At 48.9% G+C, this 19,921-nt stretch overlaps 3 protein-coding genes across 4 annotated transcripts; 1 reads left to right on the top strand and 2 right to left on the bottom strand.

Annotated features, from left to right (window-relative positions):
* Positions 1-7,065: 7,065 nt before the first annotated feature.
* Positions 7,066-8,014, bottom strand: SIT1 (signaling threshold regulating transmembrane adaptor 1; the record flags this gene model as incomplete). The annotated part of the gene is made up of 5 exons (XM_082842243.1): positions 7,066-7,299; positions 7,391-7,452; positions 7,540-7,598; positions 7,685-7,820; positions 7,942-8,014. 5 exons carry the CDS (start codon positions 8,012-8,014, stop codon positions 7,066-7,068), a joined length of 564 nt encoding a protein of 187 aa, XP_082698369.1.
* Positions 8,015-12,871: 4,857 nt separating this feature from the next.
* On the top strand, positions 12,872-15,792 carry CCDC107 (coiled-coil domain containing 107; the record flags this gene model as incomplete). 2 transcript variants are annotated; one of them, XM_082841956.1, is made up of 6 exons in its annotated part: positions 12,872-13,038; positions 13,127-13,287; positions 15,012-15,072; positions 15,162-15,252; positions 15,349-15,461; positions 15,545-15,792. In XM_082841956.1, the coding sequence occupies exons 1-6, from the start codon at positions 12,933-12,935 to the stop codon at positions 15,790-15,792; spliced, it is 780 nt and encodes a 259-aa protein (XP_082698082.1). In that variant the 5' UTR covers positions 12,872-12,932. The 2 variants fall into 2 exon arrangements, with proteins under 2 accessions (XP_082698082.1, XP_082698081.1); XM_082841955.1 differs by having other exon boundaries at positions 15,009-15,072.
* A 520-nt stretch (positions 15,793-16,312) lies between these two features.
* ARHGEF39 (Rho guanine nucleotide exchange factor 39) lies at positions 16,313-19,521 on the bottom strand (the record flags this gene model as incomplete). The annotated part of the gene is made up of 9 exons (XM_082843007.1): positions 16,313-16,348; positions 16,532-16,620; positions 16,874-17,103; positions 17,266-17,394; positions 17,642-17,712; positions 18,312-18,430; positions 18,692-18,812; positions 19,080-19,174; positions 19,384-19,521. The coding sequence occupies 9 exons, from the start codon at positions 19,519-19,521 to the stop codon at positions 16,333-16,335; spliced, it is 1,008 nt and encodes a 335-aa protein (XP_082699133.1). The 3' UTR covers positions 16,313-16,332.
* Between the last annotated feature and the right edge of the window lie 400 nt (positions 19,522-19,921).

Genomic DNA, 19,921 nt, shown 5'->3' with positions numbered 1-19,921 from the left:
GAAGTTTTTCTATTTTATTAGCACTTTTAAAGAACTTTTAAAAAATTTGTGCTTCTTAGTATTTTTGTTTGTTTCCATTCATTCATGTCAGCTTTTGTTATTTCCTGATTACTTTTGGTTTCTTTCCTTGCTATTTTTCTAATTTTTTGAAATAACTATTCCCTTTATTTTACCTCTCTTTTTAAAAGCTTGCTATCTTTATGGTATTTCAGGGATATAATATATTATATGATACAGGGTAATTGAGATGGTTTCTGGTATTACACTATTTTTTCATTCAGCATTTAAATTTTGCGAACACAGTAATTTTGTCACTTTTTAAAACCAGCTTTACTGTATTGCAATTTATATATATATTAAGTTTTTTTTACATACATTAAATTTTATCAATTTTAAATTACAATCCTTGAGTTTTGCTAAATGTATTTGGTCATGTAACCACCACCACAGTCAAGATACAGAAGATTCCCAGCACCCCAAAAGTTCTCTCCTACCGCTTTCTAAGCAGTCCTCACACCAGTTTCAGCCTGAAACTTAAATTCCCTTTGTTGGATATCAGCATTACCACTGTTTTCTGTTTATCTGCCTAGTATCCCTTTCCCACATCTTTATTTTGAAAGTTTCTTCATCACTTTAAGTGTGTTTCTTTTAAATAATATGGACCAGAATTTGATTTATAACCGAGTCTGACAGACTTTTAATGGAAGAATTCAGTCCAGTCATGTTTACTGTAATGAGTGATGTATTTGATTTGTTATTTCCATCTTACTTGTTTTTAAATTTCTTAACATTGTTGTGAACTCTTCTTTTCTTTACCTTTGCTGGATTGTGTTTACTGTAATGAGTGATGTATTTGATTTATTTCCATCTTTCTTGTTTTTAAATTTAACATTGTTGTGAATTCTTCTTTTCTTTACCTTTGCTGGATTGAATGAATGGCCGTTCGTCCCATTTCCCCCCTTGTTATTTGGAGTTCATCATTCTACTAATAGTTACTATCCTTTGCCCTGCTCTCTATATAGGCACACATGACTCTCCTAGTGTGTGAACCCAGAACAGCTATTTCCATCCTACTCGATTTATCTTCTACTTCCTCTACACCCGAATAAGATATGGTCTTTAGATGATTTTCACTACCCCTCCCTCTCTCTTTCATCCTCCCAACCCCTCGCCACTTAAGTGCTAGAACACTTACCTTCCCCTTATCTCCACTTCCTGATTCCATAGTTTTATTGAGATAATTTAGTCATTATTAGAATTTCCCTCACAGTGTGTTCCATCTGTTCCAAGCGTCCTTATTTAGCATTTTTATTACATGTTATAAATACATAGAGATATAGATATAAATACATAGATCATGGTTCGTTGCTCCCCACTGCTTTCTTTCCTCTTCTCTTCATCTTCCCCTATCTTGAAGTCTCTGTTCTGATTCATTTGTTGTTTCATTAGAGTCTTCTCTTAAAAGTATTTCTCAGATGAGCTACTGAGTGATTATTGCAAATCTTCAAATATCTTTCTTTCTTTCTTGGCTGGTTCTGGGTCGCAGGTCTTTTCTCTCATTAACTCAAATTCAGTTCTGCTGTCTTTTAACTTCCACGGTAGCAGATAAGAAGAAAGAACTTTCATTCTCCCTGGATATGTGTAAGATTTCTCATATCCTTAGAGCTTAGGAATTTTAACCTGTATGTGGCTAAGTGTGTGGGTTTTTTTCTTCTAGTTTTATTGAGATATAATTGACATACAGCACTCATAAGTTTAAGGTATACAGCATCAAGATTTGATTAACATACATCATGAAATGATTATTACAATAAGTTTAGTGAACATTCATCATCTCATATGGATATAAAATTAAAGAAATAGAAAAACATGTTTTTCCTGTAATAGGAACTCAGGATTACTCTCTTCACAACTTTCATATATAATGTGCAGCAGTGTTAGTTACAGTTATCATGCTGTACATGACATCCCTAGTATTTATCTTATAACTGGAAGTTTGTGCCTTTCGACTGCCTTCATAAGTGTGTGTCTTTTCCTACCAATCCAGTCTGTAACTTGAGTCTTTCTTCAGCTCAGGGAAATTTCATCTATTATTTAACTATGACCACTCCTCTCCTGTTCCTTTTTCTCCAGGAACTCATAGAATTTGCAGTTAAGTCTCCTGGGTCTGTTCCAATTTCCATCTTTCACCACATGATTTGCATCTGCATATTTTTGTTCCATGCTTTGAGATATTTCATCTATTTGATTTTCTAGATCTGTTTTTGAGTTTTATCAGTGACTATCCTCTCCTTTGATTTATCTATGGACATTTTTAGTTCTGATATCACATTTTCATGTTCAGGGAAATCCTTTGTGTTTGAGCTTCACACATACCTCCTCCAGGCTCTCATTTTTTCAGTCAGAGGTTCATCTGTTTCCTCCAGCAGGTCTCTCTGCCCTCTGGTTTGTTTGCATTCTCCCAGCCTCAAGGGCTGAGAAAGTCAATCCACCATGAGTTTTTTGGAGAGTCAGGGAAACTCAGTAAAGCCATTCATTGTTCCTGGGAAGCAGGCTGTTTCTGGGACTTGCTGCCTTCCTGAAGGTCTTTGCTCTTGGCTCTGAGACTGTTCTCCAGAAACTTGTCTGCAGGGAATTCTCTCAGCCAGGAGTTCAGCAGAGCCCACGTAAAGCTCATCACCTAGGGATTTCCCTGGTGGTGCAGTGGTTAAGAATCCGCCTGCCAATGCAGGGGACACGGGTTCGAGCCCTGGTCAGGGAAGATCCCACATGCCACGGGGCAACTATGCCCGAGCGCCACAACTACTGAGCCTGTGCTCTAGAGCCCGTGCTCCCCAACAAGAGAAGTCACTGCAACAAAAAGTCCACGCACCGCAACGAAGAGTAGGCCCCACTGCCTCAACTAGAGAAAGCCTGCGTGCAGCAATGAAGACCCAACACAGCCAAAAATAAATAAATTAATTTTTTTTAAAAAAGTTCATCACCTATAGCTGGGAGCTGTTGGGGGGTGTGGAAGCTTCTGTAGGGTGGCCACATGCCCAGAATCCCCTCGCTCTGGGTAGTCTAGGTATTATTGACAGATATAGTGATATTCACCAAAAGACTTAAAAACAGAAGCCATTAATAGTAGGTGCCTCTGGGAACTACAACCTTTTACTTTGCTTTTTCCCCCTCTTCTAGGATTTCTCAACTTTGGCATTTTTAACTTTTGCGGCCAGAAATTCTTTGTTGAGATTGGCTGATCTGTGTGTTTAGTGGCATCCCTGGCCTCTACCCACTATAGACCAATAGCACTCCCTCTCCAATTGTGACAGCCAAAAATGTCTCCGGATATTGCCAAATAAACCTTGGAGGGTACAGTCACTTCTGGTTGAGAACCACTGTTGTATACCCTTCAGATGTATTTGATTTTTTTTATCATGTGCTCACACTATTCCTATAAACATTTAACTGAGGTTATGAGACAGAGGAGGACATACAAAGCTGTTGTGAGGAAACAGAAGCATGAAGTAGAGAATATACATTAAGGGATGCTGATGCAAATTAGCAAAGTGGGAAGAAATTGGGAAATAAATAAAAGAGGCAGAGACGGAGAATCTGAGTCACAGGACTGGAGGAGCAGGAGTGTGAAGACCCACATCCTCCTGTCCCAAGGTCCCCAGTGATGCCAAGATCTGAGATCCAATAACAGTCTGCACAGGCTCAGTCAGATCATAGCCACTGTTCTGGGATTCCCATTCCATCCAGTCTCTTAATTACCCCAGGTTTCCTTACAATAAACACCCCTCTACTTAAGCTAGGCTAAATGAGTGTATTCCTTATCAACAAAGTCCCTGTAGATTTAGTGCCCAATAAAGAGATGGCTCCCCACTGTTGCTGCCAGTATTATATTCCCTTCTTAGCACCACACTTTAAGAGAGATTCTGGTCAAGTGAAACAATGGGAAGGATGAGTAGGCTGCAAATATGGTCTATAAAAGAACTGTAAAAGGAACCTTAGAAAGCTCTTCCAGGGAAGAAGGGGGGAAAAAAGGCTTAGGCCATCCAGCAAGACTGGCTTCCAATTCCTCCAGGGCTGTCATGTACAGGAGGAAGAAGACTGATTGTATGCCTGTAGCTTAGGAGGCAGAATTGGTGAAAAGTAACATGCAAGCAGATTTTACTCCCCCCGCCAAAAAAAAAAAGTCTCAATAAAAAAGATAGGAAAGCAGCATTTGGTAAGGTAGTGAGCTCCGAATCTCTGGGAGTGTTTAAGAAGAAGCTCACAGTGTGGTTCCTGCAGTGGGTATAAGTTTGGGTCAGATCTGTCAGCCTCCTTCCAGCTATACAATTCTATAGAAATGTAAAAGCTTGGCAAGAGGCTAGGTTAACTCACATAGTATGCAGAAATCTCTTAGGGTCAAATGGCATGATAGCACATTCAAGTATTAAATCAGAGGAGGGTGGCTGGTGGAGGAGTTGAGCAATGAGGTTTAGCATCTTCAGCTGGCCTTGGTCAGCTGGTCTTTCCCCACAGAATTAGTCAGAACTCGTGGTTGGAAGAGTTAGAAAATCTAACTTAGTCTGACTTAAGCAAAAAAGGGACTGTATTAGCTTACATAACCAAAAAGTTCAGTAGGCGGGTCTAGCTCTGGGCATGGCTGGATTCAAGGTTTCAAATGAAGTCATTAAGACTTGGTCTCTCTCCGTGTCCCAGCTTTGTTTCCCTCCTTTGTAGACAAAACCAGCTTGTAAGTTTAGAGTTATCTTGACAGTGCAGAGCAAGGTCAACGTTGGAGGGGCCTTGCCTGAAGGGGCTTCGAGGCCCTTCCCCACCTATAAGTAATTCCTTAAGAACTTCCTATCATTGAGCCTTTGACGACCCAAAGACCCTGCCTCTTTTCATCTTGAGCCTTGAGCGTAACCCTGTTCTCCCAGCCGGAATCTCAGGAAGAGGGGGAACGCGGGGCCACACCCCCACCCCCGCGGGCCCTGGTGGCTTCCCCTAAGGATTCGCCCCTGGGAATTTGCCGAGGACAGGGCTCTCCTTCTGGCTGGAAACAGACACCAGTGAGGGAAGGTAGGCTGCTAGGGAAAGCACCTGGAGCTGTGGAAGGGGCGAGAACTACCAGGTATTTCGTGAGACGAGTTGATCAGCTAGCGAGATGTGGCAAGGGTGTCTGAGGCGGATCTGGCTGCCCCGACTTATTTCCTAGACTCAGGGACCAATTAGTAAGTTGCCACAGTCCTGGCGTTCAGTCCTGAGGGCCTAGGCTAGGGCACGAGCCTCGGTGATAGGCGAGATAAGACGGTAAGAAAAACTCAAGGGTTGTAGGAGGGGGAAGGCAGAGGGTCCAGGCCTCGAGAACTGGAAGGAGAACAAAGTTCAAATAGCACCCAGCTTCAGACAGAGTGAGTCCGCTAGGTTCCGCGAACGGGGGAGGCGGCAGCTCTGAGAGCTACACGGCCAGTGCTTCGAGAAGCCCCGGGAGACTTTCGGGGTCAGCCCCGCACGGTCTGGACTACATCTCCCAGCATGCTGTGGGCAGGGTAGCATTACGCCTGCGCAGAGGTGGTGACGAGGCCGCGTCGCACCAGGCGGGGGCGCTCGGGGCTTGGTTCGGGCGCCGCGGAAGCCCGCGGGGAGAGGGAGATCGGGGAGCGGAGGTCGGGTTCCTAACTTGGCGGCGTTTAAGACCTCGGCTGCGGCTCCCGGCTCGTCCCAGGAGGTTGGCGGGACCCCTTGCTTCTTCCAAGGTCAGGGCGTCACGTCTCCCAGGCCGCGGACACGTTGAGCCGTCTTTAGCGCAGCAGCCCTCAGAACCCCACATCCCGCTGCCCGCGGTTCCCCGCATCCGGTGCCCGCCCCCAAAGCCATCTTCCCTCCCACACAGCCCCAGCTGCCTGCCGTTAACCGCGACCGGGGCCTCTTCTGGGGAGGCCCAGGTTGGGGGTCCTCAGAGGTCCAGGAACCCTGGGGCATTTGGGTTATTGTGTGTGCGTGGAGAGGCGTGTCGCCCTTCTCATTGGGACCACCATGCTGGTCTCAGGCTCAAGGTTCCCTTCTCTGTGATTTTCTCTGGGACTCTAAGTAGGAAGGAGAGAAGTTTGGAAGTAAAAGCCTCAGCTTCCCCTTTTTTTCTGCTCAAACCTCAGTAGGGTCTGTCAAGAGATCTACAGAGGCTGTAGGGGAAAATGGCCCAGACCTCAGGCTGTGGATGATGGCCCTGGGGAAAGTAGGTCAGAGGGTGGGAAACTTGCAGACCGCAGGTGATGGGAGTGGGGAGGCTCTGTGTGCAAATCCTGGGGACGTTCCCGCAGCAGCTGGGCTCCGGCCTCCACCCGTAGCACCCACCCCTGCATCACTGATGCTGCGGCCCTTCTTGGCCCCTCTTTCCCAGGTAGACGCTCCCAGAAGTGCTCTGTGCAGAGAGCAGAGGTCACCGCCCCACCATGTGGGGCCTGTTGCAGGTTTGTGGCTTTCTAGGTGAAATCTAAACACTTTTTCAGAAGTTTTATTTAAAAAATTGGGCACATAACAGAGATGGCAGGATGGAGACTGGTATTCTGCCAGGGTTCTCAAGTCAGAGACCAGGCTTGGGTTTCTCAGGTCACTGAGCTCCAGGACCCCTCCAGCTTGTGGGCTCCTGAGGAGGATGCCCATCTGTGTCCTCTCAGACTCTTACCACCACGCCCCCCCCACTTCTTGTGTCTGAGGAGACACTGTGGTGTCAGGGGTAGACTAAGAGGCAGCCAGAGTGGGGAGGATCGGGTTAAGCTCCGGAAGGAGTGAGGACCTGGGAGTTTGGGGGTTGAGAGGAATAGATAGAGGGAAAAAAACGGTGGAGAGGGGGCCACTGCCTTTGCTTCCTCCACCCTCAAGAAACGGGGGGCCTGCCATTCCTCTGAGATGTCTCCCTCACAGCTCAGATAGGAAGTTCGGGGAGCATAACTCCTGTGACTGAGCAATGGCTGCCTGTCTTTAGGGGGTGGTTGGGAAACAGTCATGCCCCAGACAGAGTAGCAGTAACCCTGGCAACAGAGGAGGCGGGGGAGTTGTATGCCCCACTGTGCCAGGCCCTCTGTCTCAGCTGGGTGCAGGCTGGCTGTTGGCGTAGGCCTGGTCTGGAAAGGAAGCCCGGGCTCTGCGGGTCTGGGCACACACTGAGGCGTAGAGCTCCGGCTCGGGGCTCGAGGCCTGGGGCTTTGGCTCAGGGTCCAGCACCACCTCCGAGTACTTGATGGGGCTTCCAGGGCTGGGGATCCGGCCCTGAGGAGGCCTCAGCTGCAGGCTGGTATAGCGCATCACCTCCTCTGCAGCCTGGAGTTGCAAGGCTGTTAGAAGTTCACTGGACCCTTGAAAAATCCCCCACTACCTTCCCTCCCCTCTTCTTCAGCCACAACTGACTCACCCTGGCAGGGCCTCCAGGTGTTGGATTCTGTTGGTCTGGCCCCGGTTCTTGAGACAGTCGTCCTAGAACAGGGAACAGGAATCTGGTCACTTTTTGTTCCTCCCCCTGCACCCTGGCCACTGTGCCCCTACCCTCTGAAAGCTTCCTACCTGTCTGTAGATAATGCAGGTTCCCGTACAGAGGGACCTCTTCCGCAGACTCTCCAGGCCTGCAACACAGAGTTTAGGGGATGAGAGGGTGCTTGTTGGTAAGGGGGAACTCTCGATCAACCCATCTCTATTGCCCCCCACTCACCGTCCCTGTCCCGGATGGTTCCTGCTCCAGCCACTAGTCCATTGGAATAAGTGCACAGCCAGTGAGATGAGAAGCAACAGCGTCACAGCCCATAAGAGGGCCCATAGTCCCCAGGCCTTGGTCACGGAGGGGATTCCTGTATTTGTGAGAGGATGGGGGTGTGTGTGTGTTACTGCCCAGCCTAACCCTCCAGGTCCCAGCTGGTGGGACATGGAGCCACGTGACCCCTCCCCCTGCCCCTGTCCCGCCCAGCTCACCAGGCAGTAGCAGATCCGTGTAGTTGTCACTTCTGCTCAGACCTGCTGGTACAGAAGCCGAAGTTGCAGGCATCCTGCCCTGAGCCAGGGGGTCAGCCTGATTTATGGCCCAACACAGCTGCGGCAGCCCCCTTTACTCCCACCCCTCCCTGGGCCTGGCCCCCCACGGCTCAGCACCTCCAATACGGGTGGTGGCAAAGTTACTGGTTTCCGGGGAGGAAGGGGGCGGGGAGGGATGAGTGAAAGAACAAAGACACCACCTTGTGCCTGCACCTGCACTACCCAGCAGTTCCTGGGCTTCCGCCCCCACCCCCATCTCTCCTCTGTACCCTGTAGCAACTTCTTCGGCCAGAGAAGAGGCAGGCCTGAGTTTACTGAGCCACTGGGCAGGTGAGCTCATGAAGACCCCAAGGCGGGCAGAAGTGGCATGAGGCGGGAGCGACAAGACAAGGAAGCCAGGCCTTAGGACAGAGATTCCTTTCTGCCACAGGGTGTATGCCTTTTCTCTCCAACTCTGAGTCCCATGACAGAGAACAGAGAACGTATTCCTCAGTGAGCATGTTTTGAAGTGAAATGTGATGAGGGGGCCCCCTGGTACTTACAGTCCCACTACACCCTAAGGCTGACCCGAGGGGCGTGTGTTAAGATGACCTTTGTCGTTGTTATTATTATTGGTATAATAGTTTGGGGGCTAGAGGAAGCTTGATTCCCTCCCCCTGGTCCACTTCATCCAAACTGTCCCTAGGAGCTGTCAAGCTCAAAAGTTAGCTGATTCAGATCCTTCATAGTTCTTAACATGTACACCCTCAAATGTTTTACATCAAACATTGAAAAGGGTTTACTTCCCCAGATCTTGATTTTTCAATGTCCTTCACCAATAAAGACAGTCAGGGTGTCATGGAGAAATGCTTGGCTCTGGGTCCACTCTCAGGAAGAAGTAGAATGAAAGCTCATATCTGACAGCAGTGATGTACTTGAAAACTAATTAGGACCCAGAAGGATGCAGAGGCAGGGTGAAGGGCTCTACTGGCACATTGCAGCACACTTTGGACCTCAGAAAGGAAGATATTGGGTTACACACATTGGATGGAGGAAAAGAATTCATGAACCCAAGGGTGCCTTTAAAAACACAGGAGCGGGAGTCAGGGAAGGAAAGGTGTTCTTTAGAGAAGATGCCAACTGTGAAGTGTAGTTGTGCAGAATTAGAGAACCACCATCTGCTACCCACAATGCCATCACTGAGCCAGCAAGAATCCTCACGGGTGGTCAAAGCCTTTATTAAGGAACAGGGTACCAGAGACAGACCACTTGTGATGATGACAGGGAAAGGGACCTTCATCATGACATTCACAGACACCTCTTGAACCAAGTGCCCAAAGTGATGTTCTGTGTCCCTAATGGGATGCAGTGGGAGGAACTCTACATTGCCCATGTGATGTCCTGGACAAAAATGTTCAATGGGAATCAAATTATGAAGAAACAATTAGGCAAATCTAGAATGGGGGACACTCCACCAGACAAGTGACCTTAAGCTTTCCTAAAAGTCAATATCATGAAAAACAGAGATGGGGAGGGACAGGAGCAGTGTTCTAGATTGAAGATGAGTGGGGGCTGATGGATGTTTTCATTGCCTTGGTGATGCTTGTGCTTTCATGCATTATACATATGTCAGCAATCATGAAATTGTGCACCTTTGTTTGTACTTTATTGTTTGTCAGTTATACCTCAATAGATGTATTTTTTAAAAGAGAATTTTTTTCTTGGTTAAAAAAGCCTGAAGCTAAATGACAGTGTATGAACATTAATTGAGATTCATATTTGGAAAATAAATTTAAAGATGGCTTAAAAAAAAAAAAAGTTAGCTGAATTAGAGCAACCTCTGCCCCAGATCTGTCCTGGGAAACAGCCCTGTGTTTCCACTTGTTTGCTTCAGGGAGCAGCAGAGTACCTGCCCTGCCCAGAAACAGCCCAACCACATGGGAGGCTGTTGATGTGGGAAGAGGGATTTAAGTTCCAAATATAAACCTTAGACCAGAGGTCAGAGATCTGTTTTGTCTGGCCCATACAATGTTTTTTAAAAATTTAAAATCATTGCAGTAATGTGCCAAGGATGGGGATGGCAGGAGAGATCCTGCCCCTCCAGGCAATAAGAGGGTATTGTCTGTAGAGAATTTAAAAACAAAACTGACTAAAAATCAGTGTCCTTTTTTATTATCACCAAGTTTCAGCAATTCTAAAAAATGTCAGTGATAAAATATTCCTTTCTCAAAAATATTTTGTAGATCTACATTCTAAATTGTTGTAGTTACTGATGAGTTTTAATACTACTATATAAGCTTCAAATTAGCACATTTATATTACTTATCCTTTAGAAGTTTTCTAATCTACGACTTCCCTGGCAGTCCAGTGGTTAAGACTCCATGCTTCCACTGCAGGGGATGAGGGTTCCATCCCTGGTCAGGGGAATTAAGGTACTGCCTGCGGTGTGGTGCGGCCAGAAAAAAAAAAAAAAAACTATTATAATCTACATGGAAGTTAATCTGTAGAACGCCCAGTTATACAACTGGCTCCTGACACAAACAGGTTCATTTTACATGTGTTTATAGCCAGAATTAGTTCTTAACCATTTGGAGTTATTCTTTGGTTTGGGCACAATTTCTGTCTCCTATGATATTACACAGTCCTGCATTTAACCAGTAGATTTACAATGAACAATGGTAGCACAGTGATTAAAAAGTCAAATAAAATGACGTTGAGTTACTTTAATTCTGTCATTCTAGGTGACCACTTAGTTTTTATTTGTATTGAAAATTTCTGGAATTTACTGACAAATGGAATTTTAATGAATCTTTGCCAAACATCTTTATGTTTAAGACTTTTTTTTCAGGGCTTCCCTGGTGGCGCAGTGGTTGAGAGTCCGCCTGCTGATGCAGGGGACATGGGTTCGTGCCCCTGTCTGGAAAGATCCCATATGCCATGGAGCGGCTAGGCCCGTGAGCCGTGGCCGCTGAACCTGCCCGTCTGGAGCCTGTGCTCCGCAACGGGAGAGGCCACGACGGTGAGAGGCCCGCATACCGCAAAAAAAAAAAAAAAAAAAAAAGACTTTCTTTTCCTATTTGTATGTCTGTTGCTTCATGTGAAAGAAACTTTTTTGATATGAAAATTAGTAAAAGGCATTCTTTAATCAACTATGCGTGGAGACTGACAAATCTAGCTGTATTCTCTATTAAATAGGAATATGCAAAAATTACTTTTGACGAATTTGCAGAAGTTAACTTTAAAAAAGAAATTAGAGTTATCCATTACTCAGATAGGTTAAATGTAAGTATAAGTTTTTTGCCCCTTTCTCAAAAAATACAATAATGTAACTAAGAAATATTAACCCATTACCCTTTCTTGTTCTGTAATGTATATTTAATTTTAACTATTTTTTTTATATCGTCAAGATTGTATCTACAGAGTTCAACGAAAGAAATAATTCACTGTTTGAATTTCTGGCCCTTAGTAGTTTCTTTTCTGGACACTATTGTTTCATTTCCTGATTATTACTGAAAATAATTTTGTTATATAGAAGAGGAGACTTTTTAAAAATCTCTCAGGTGTCAAATATGCTAAGTCTACCACTGATTCCTCGTCAACATTTAAAAACTGGAGATTTCCAAATTTTGAAATCCCGATTTGTTGATCTATTGGAAAAAAATCAGAAGAGCTGGCAATAGTGGGCCCAAATTCCCTAAAGGCAACAATCAGCTGGGGCCCATTTATCCTATTACACCTGGCCTGAACCACTTATTTACATTGATTATGTCAACTGGCTTAGAGTCGAGGATTGGACTACTCTGCTCTGCAGCCCAGGCTGCCTCTGGGTGGTCGGCTAGTCAAATAGGAGAGGCAGGATTCTAGCCCAGGCAGAGATCAAACCTTGTTGTGGGGCTTCCCTGGTGGTGCAGTGGTTGGGAGTCCGCCTGCCGATGCAGGGGACATGGGTTCGTGCCCCGGTCCGGGAAGATCCCACATGCCGCGGAGCGGCTGGGCCCGTGAGCCATAGCCGCTGAGCCTGCGCGTCCGGAGCTTGTGCTCCACAACGGGAGAGGCCACAACAGTGAGAGGCCCAAGTACAGCAAAAAAAAAAAAAAAAAAAATTTATCGTGTTACCATGCTACACGATAAATGGTGGCTATTACAGGCACTTGCCAGATGGAAAGGGTGGGGAAGAGGAAGCCGTTGCACGAAATGGGAATTGCATAAAAATGATACAGTGATGTATTAGGCCACAGGAGGAACAAGTAGTTAAGGGGAGGAATAAGAAGTAGCCCAGGGGTGTAACTTGCTACTTTCTAGAAAGGTACAAAAGTAGCCGCGCTGAGAATGAGCCCCGTGTGGTTGGTGCGCACGATGGCGCACTGCCTGCGTAACTATAGAAGTAGACGGATGACACCCCCAGCAACACGCCGCTCGGCTCTCCCACCAGCTGCGGGATCGCTTCTTGGCGGCTTTAACCGTGAGAAGCAGGGACGGTCTAACGTACATGCGCACGCGGCACTCTCTGCCAGAGGTCCGGGGACTTTCCCCTAGGCGCAAGGAAGGAACTAGTCCCCAGTTCGTAGCCTAGGAAACAGGCCTTCAGCACAAGCTACGTTGTGAGTCTCGCGGTCTAACCTTTTATAGCTCCACGGGGAAATTTATTTTTCGGTTAGGGTGACGAAATTGGTGGCGTGGCAAATAAAAACCACTTCCAGTTATAATCTTCTAAGACTGTACGCTTCTGGAGACATCCTGGCTAACAGAATACCTATATAGAGGTAAGAAATGAACTAATTTCTTAAATGAACTAAGCTGGACCCACAGTGCTATGCAAATAGGCCTGGCCCCGCCCACACACTAGGTGGGCGTGACCTTCCTGGGAAGCCCGGAGCTGAACGGGCTCGGGAGCGCTCGGGTGCGTCCGACCTACGCCGGCGCCGCCTCGGTTCTCGCGGTGTCTGCCTGCAATGGCGAGCGTGGTGTCGCTCGCGGGTTCGCTGGGGCTGCTACTTGTGTCAGCGCTGCCCGAGGTGCTCGGAGACCGCACCAGCCCCGACCACCGGGCACACCCAGGTACCAGCGAGGGCAGCTGGAGGGAGGCTGGGACTGCCCACAGGCCCCAAACCCCAGCTGTACTGACCGCTTCTGCCCTCCTCTTCAGGGGACGCCGCCCAGGTCGGCCCTGGGGCCACGGAAACCCGGCGGCGGCCGCCGCCGCCACCGCCCAAGAACCAGCGCGAGCGGGCCTGGGCCGGGGCACTGCCCTTGGGGGCGCTGTACACGGCAGCCGCCGTGGCTTTTGTGCTGTACAAGTGTTTACAGGTGCGGGACGATCAAGGGTGGGGATGCCCCGAGCCTGAATCTCCCCGGGGGACGCTATGGTACCAAGAAGAAGACACATTTTCCCTTCAGTCTGTAAAATGACAAGAGTTCCCTGGCTTTCTAAGATTATGGGGTTATTTTGAGCATCCAGCGTGGTAGTGGATGTGAAGGGCCTTTGGTAAATTGTAAATAAATAATGATCATCACATTTAATCCTCCCAACAATCCAGTGAAGAGGTTTAGTCACTTGCTCAAGACCACCCAGAGCTAGTAACTGGTGGAGCTGGGATTTGAACCCAGCAAATGTCCATACTACAGTAAGTGCAGTTCCCGGTGAGATTCCAACCTTGGCACGAGCAGTTGATTACTGTAGCCAAAGTGCTTTTAGAGTTCGAGGTAACAAGCAGTCTCAAGTTCTCCTTGGGAAGGAGGCCCTGCAATGTGAACTGACAGTATATTGTGGTGGATTGAAACTGTTGAAATGGAAAGTAGTACCTCCCAGGGCTCTCCCTTTAGCCCTGGCCCTATCACTTACTTGCATTGGAATATAGAGGGCTGAGCCAATTTGGAGATGATATGAAACTAGAAGGGATGGCTAATCGTGATCCAAAATAGACTTGACAGGCTAGAATGAGGGACTGAATATAATGATGAAATTTTACAAGGATAGATAATAAATTCTATTCTTGGACCCAAGTATAGTATGAAAGAAACATAATTTGGCAGCAGTTTATTATTTGACAAAGTTCAGTTGTGTGATGTGATAACCCACTTCCCAAATCAATGCTAGGAAGGAGGTATTGTGCTTTATCTTCTGATCAGAACACTCCTGGAGAATGTTACTCTCTTGAGGGCACTGTTTTAAGAGCAGTACATGCTCTTAAAACAAACCAGAGTAAAGCAACCAGAGAAAACCGTGTCAAATGAGCACTGACTGCAAAAGATTGGCACTATTAAACCAGAGAAGACAGGGGGTATGACCAATTGCTTCAAATTCCTGAGGGGCTATCACGTTGAAAAGATATGATTTTGGAAGGCTCTGATCAGTACCATGAAAAGAAGATGCACACAGGACAGTTTCTGGCTTTGTGTATAAACTAACAACCAGAACTTTATCAAACTGATGACAGCTGCTCCTTCCTGGAAGTGTTTCAGTAGACTAAACAACCACGTGCGGGGCATACTGACATGTTGCTTCCTGTCCTGGCTGAGGAGCTGGACTAGTTGTGATTGTGATTCTCTGAGGTAAAAACCCACTAGTTTTGTCTACCTGAAATTGTCCTCCTCCTTCTGGCTTTGGAGACTGAGGTAATTTATTTACTTATTTTTTTGTAAATTTATTTATTTTATTTTGGCTGCATTGGGTCTTCGTTACTGTACGTGGGCTTTCTCTGGTTGCAGCAAGCGGGGGCTGCTCTTTGCTGAGGTGTGCAGGCTTCTCACTGCAGTGGCTTCTCTTGTTGAAGAGCACAGGCTCTAGGTGTGCAAGTTTCAGTAGTTGTGGCACGTGGGCTCAGTAGTTGTGGCTCACGGGCTCTAGCGCGCAGGCTCAGTAGTTGTGGCGCACAGGCCCAGTTGCTCTGTGGCATGTGGGACCTTCCCGGACCAGGGCTCGAACCTGTGTCCCCTGCACTGGCAGGCGGATTCCTAATCACTGCACCACAGGGAAGCCCCAAGACTGAGGTTATTGAGAACCTCATTGCCCTTGCCTTTTTCTACAGCAGGGGAAAGATGAGGCTACTTTTCTCCAAGAGGAGGGAGACAAGAAGGATTCACTGCAGTCAGGTGGGTTTTGCAGAAGTCTGTACTTGGGGGGGATTAAGGGACAGCAGAAGGTTGGTAACCATTGCTCTCCTTTTCTCCCTTACCCCCAGAGCAACAGCTGGCCCAGCTGACACAACAGCTGGCCCAGACAGAACAACACCTGAACAGTCTGATGGCCCAGCTGGAGCCCCTTTTTGAGCGGTAAGCAGAGCAATGACCCTGTGGCTAGGGGAACTTGTGGTAGGTGGGAGAGGTGGGCACAGAGATTGGGCAGCCTCTGAGTGGACATATCTGCAGTGTGACTACCCTGGCTGGAGCCCAGCAGGAGCTTTTGCACATGAAGCTACAGGCCATCCACCAGCTGCTACGAGAGAGCAAACCAAACAAGGGTGTGGAGGTTCCAGAACCAGGTACAGGGTTGGGAGGTGAGAGTCTGGTGGAGGTAGAGACAAAGCCTCTCAGACTGGAACATGCCTGATCTTCCTCTTCACAGAGGCCAGCACACCCTTTCCTGAGGACTTATCTATAGAGGAGGACGAGGAAGAGGCTGGTGACAGTCAGGCCTGGGAGGAGCCCCTAAACTGGAGCACAGGGACGAGGAACCTAGCTACTCCCAGGGAAATGGAGCAGGGGCTAAGGAGAAGATGCCGGAAGGCTGCAGCAAAGGGCCCCAGTCACAGCCCCCACCGGGAAGGAGGGACAACAGCTGACAGTTTAGTAAAACAGAGTCTGTTCTTGTGACTGGATGATCCTGTGTGCTTTTTCCATTCCAGCTGGTCACACACACACACACACACACACCCATACTAGGTGCCTAAAAACAACTGGGCCTTCTTGAAAAGCTTCCCTTATTAGGACATAAAGAGGCTGTCTTCCAGTGCAGGAGCTGAGAAGACAGAGGGAGCTCCAGTCCTTCTCTTTGTATTCCTGAGGCCGCCGTCATGCCAGCCTTCAGGGCACAGAAACCCCTTTTCTCATATTGCATAGCTGAGATAAAAAGCTTCTCCAAAAAAGAAAAAACTTTACTAAAATCCTGTGGGAAAATAAATTATAGAAACTACATACAACATAAAAATAGCTGGTTCAGCTGAGATTCAGTTGGGTCAGGTTTGGTGTCCAGATTCTCAAGAGCTGGTCAAATGACATGGCGTGTCTTGGTCTCACGCAAACACAGAATGACCCTTCTCAAACCGTGAAGAGTCTGTGTTTTGTTAGTACTGAAGAAGATTCCTTTGTACTCCCGACTCCGAGGTATCCTGGACTCGAATTTGTAAGATTCCTCTAGTTCTTCTGGCTGCTGTGGAGAGAAGATAGTCCAGGCACTGGCATGAGCACTCTTTTCTGACAAAACCACCCAGGGTGTTGGCTGGGGGAGTGGGGTGAGGGGTGCGAGTGAGCTCCAGACGTGAGAGAGGCCCCAAACTGCTGCCTCCAGCTCGTGGGCCTCACCACAGCACTCTTCTGAAGGGAAATAACTTACCTGCTGGCCAAAGTCAGACTGCGGTACCAGTGCGACAGCTCCTCCTGGTCTGTGGACATAAGCAGTAGCTTCTCGTGGGGAAAGGACAGCTAGGGAGAGACCACCTCTTAGCACATGGCTCAGAAATGTCCAGCCTTAAGCTAAAGGCTCTGCTGTTTCCATTGAGGTAATTTAGGGCTGAAGTGAGAACCAGGTATGAACCCCAAGCCCTACTATGCTCTCAATGTAGGTGGCTCAGTTCCTGTGAGGGGGGCCCAGGCCTAGGAGATGAATGGTGCACAGGCACTTGAGGTATATTTTGGGCCTCTCCTACCTCACCTAGGGCTCTCGCCTGTTACTTACGCTGAGCAGTCCACCACAGGGGCCTCCTGAGTGGCCAAAGACCCTGTGGAGTTGACACTCAGCCATGGGGTAGAGGGCCTGGCAAGCAAAGGTGCCACTCTGCAGCAGATGCAATGCAGGTCGAGGCTTGGCCATGAGGAGTGCATCAGAGAAGAGGAAGAACATTCGGGGCCGAGGCTCCCCTCGGGGAGGCACCACCAGCAGCCAACCCTGGCGTAGGAACCAGCGACCTGGGGGATGGGAGAGCTGTTATTCTGGTGCAGCTTCAGGACCGTGATGCACGGAATAGAAGAAAAGGGAGGCTGACGAAATGGGGGGTATGTGCTGGCAAAAGGGAGGATGGGGGGTAGGAAAAGGGCAGTTTGAGGATTGAGGGGAAGCACACAGACTACCTGAGATAAGCCCCTTTGCCTGCCGTCCACTGAGCAGAGCCTGGACACGCTGGAGGTGCTGGTCATTCTTCTGTTTCTGACTGATGGTGTGGACTCTCTGGGCAGTGTCACTTATCCGCCGGGCAGCCCCTGGAATAATATTCCATGCCCCACTCCCAACACAACTTTGACTTTGGGTGAATGGTGGTGGTGAAAGGCTATTCCAGAGAGGACCAGGGTCAGAGTCTAACTTCTTAAAGAGTATGTAGGGCAATAGGAACATTGTATACAAGTCATTGGAAGATAGGGGCATATCAGACATTGTTGGAGGTCAGAACCAGAAATGGATACAAGAGAAGCAGTCTCCAAGGACTGCTGTGGAGGAGCAAGAACATACTTGTGAGCTGTTCATGGTCAGGGCTGTTGGGACCTGTGTTTTCAGCCAAAGCAATGGCAAGATTCTCATACCTGGAATTAGACAGTTGGAAGTTATGAGGGGAAGTAGAGCTGGGCAAAATTTCCTCTGCCTGACACACAGATCACCCCCTGTACAAACTTCAGTTGCAAAGCCAGGAAAGACCTGCTTGTGGCTATTTTATCCCCCTCTTTCATCTGAGACTCAGAACCTGGGTTCACACCACATGGCCCTCTTCCACTCCACATTGAAGAGTCAGAGGGGCAGACTGACCAAGGTTCAGGAGGCCAGATCCCAAGGTGAAAGTTAATCAACTTAAGGAGGATGCTACAGACAACTAAGTTCTTAACTCATCCGCAGGGACAAATTCTAAGCTAGGCGAGCCTTTCACCTCCAGAAACCCTGTTGCTAACCTTATTACAGGCCCCTCACTTCAGTGTAAGTTCCACAATCCCAGCTAAGGGCCTGAGGCTGCACAGCCCAGGTACTCCAGTGGGTTCACATTTACTCTTGCAAAAAGTTTTTGGGAGCAATTTGTCCCAGGAGAGACACAGTGGGACAAATCCCATGGAATCCCACAAAGCTGAGAGCAGCAATCATACAGACTCAGAATTCTAAGAGAAGTTGGCTGTGTCAGGGTGAGATCACTCACTGCTGGAGCCTCTGCAGAGGCAGAGGGAGCAGGTCCTGGAGCTGAAGGCCCCCAAACTCAGGGCGACCTTCCTGAAGTCGCACAAACCTCCGGAAACGTTTGTTCTTCTTTAATTGCTCCTAGAGTGACGGGGAAAGAGTTGGCAGCAAGGAGAGAAGCCTCTCCTACTATTGTATTCTTCGGTGTACACATCCCCAGCCCTCAGGAAGCTGTGTGCTCCTGAGAGAACCCCGTCTCCCTACAGGGAACTTAGTACAGAGCTGGACACCCACAGGGCTCTATAAATGCAGGAACAGTATAAATGAAGTTTGGGTCTGCAGATGAAGAGGCAATGTATGGAGGAAGAGGGGAAGGAGGACTTGAGGTCATCTTCAGGTTACCTGCAGGGTGGTCCGGGACCTCTCAGCGTTGGCAGCAAATTGGGTGTAGAGCTCCAGGTGGGGGCAGAAGCCCTCCAGCCCCTGTCCCCAGCGCCCTCCTTCGAGGTAGGGAAGCAGCTCTCTGCGTAGGTCAGGACAATAAAAGAGCAGCCCAAGAACTACTCAAGCACCACCTCTTTTAATTCTCCTACCCCTGCCCCGGAGGTAGTGCTATTACCCCATTTTACGGGTGGAGAATTGGGGCAGATTAAGGCACTGGGCCAAGACCACAAGTGAGGTAACTGGCAGACTCCGAATGTGAACCGGGGTCGCTCCGACTCTGAGCTCCGTGCACTGCCAGAGGCCAGAGCTCTCCCTCCTTCTCTCTTCCCACGCCCCTTCTACTCACTGGCTGGCGCCGTAAATGAGCTCCCAGGGCCCAAACAGGGCCTGGCGCTCTGGTGGTCGCAGGGTGCCCTTGGCTCTCAGAATCCCCACGAAGTACTGCGGAAGGAGAGAATACCGGCATGCAGTCCGCAGAAACATGAAGCCAGTGCCAAGGCACCGCTAGAAACTGTAAGTCGGCCTGAGGTCCCTACGTGCAGGCGTCCAGGTCAGGACCCACGGTACCCCAGTCAGGGTCACCGACCTCGTAGGGGCCCTCTCACACCCTGGGGTCCCCGCCCCTACGGGAGGGTGTGCGGGCCCCGCACCGTGGCCACCAGCCCCAGCTGTTCCTGGTAGCGCCGCTCGGTCTCCAGCAGCTCCCGGGCAGTGCAGGCGCGTTTCCGCTCCCAACGGGCACGCTGCTCTTGCACCGGGCACCGTACGCTGGGGCCCGGACTTTCCATGCCGGACTGAAGGGTCGGCACTTCCAGCCGCAGCCCGCCAGAGATTCAAATCCCAACGGCTCAGAGGGCGGGGCCGTGGGGGCGGGGCCTTGGAGGGGAGCGCGCTCTCTGGCGCCTAGAGGCTGCGCGCAGGACGGAGCATGCGCAGCTGCCAGCTGAACCGCATCAGGTCACCGCCAGGGCGGCGCTGCCGGTGTGCGGCACCTTTCGGGGCAGGGCAGGTTGGGGCAAGTGGGTGGCCCTCCTTTGAGTAGCACTAAGTTGGGGCAGCAGCGTGGACTTTGAGTCAGAAGAGTTGGGCGTTTAGACACGGGCAGGGTCGCAGTGCCCCACCTGTAGAATTAAGATTCTGTCCTGGGCCCATGCCAGACACCGGGGTCCAGTTGTCCCCAATGCTTTT

This window comes from Leucopleurus acutus, assembly GCF_964270905.1.
Source record: "Leucopleurus acutus genome assembly, chromosome: 7".
Taxonomy (NCBI): Eukaryota; Metazoa; Chordata; class Mammalia; order Artiodactyla; family Delphinidae; genus Leucopleurus; species Leucopleurus acutus.
This window is presented reverse-complemented; position numbering and strand designations above follow the sequence as displayed.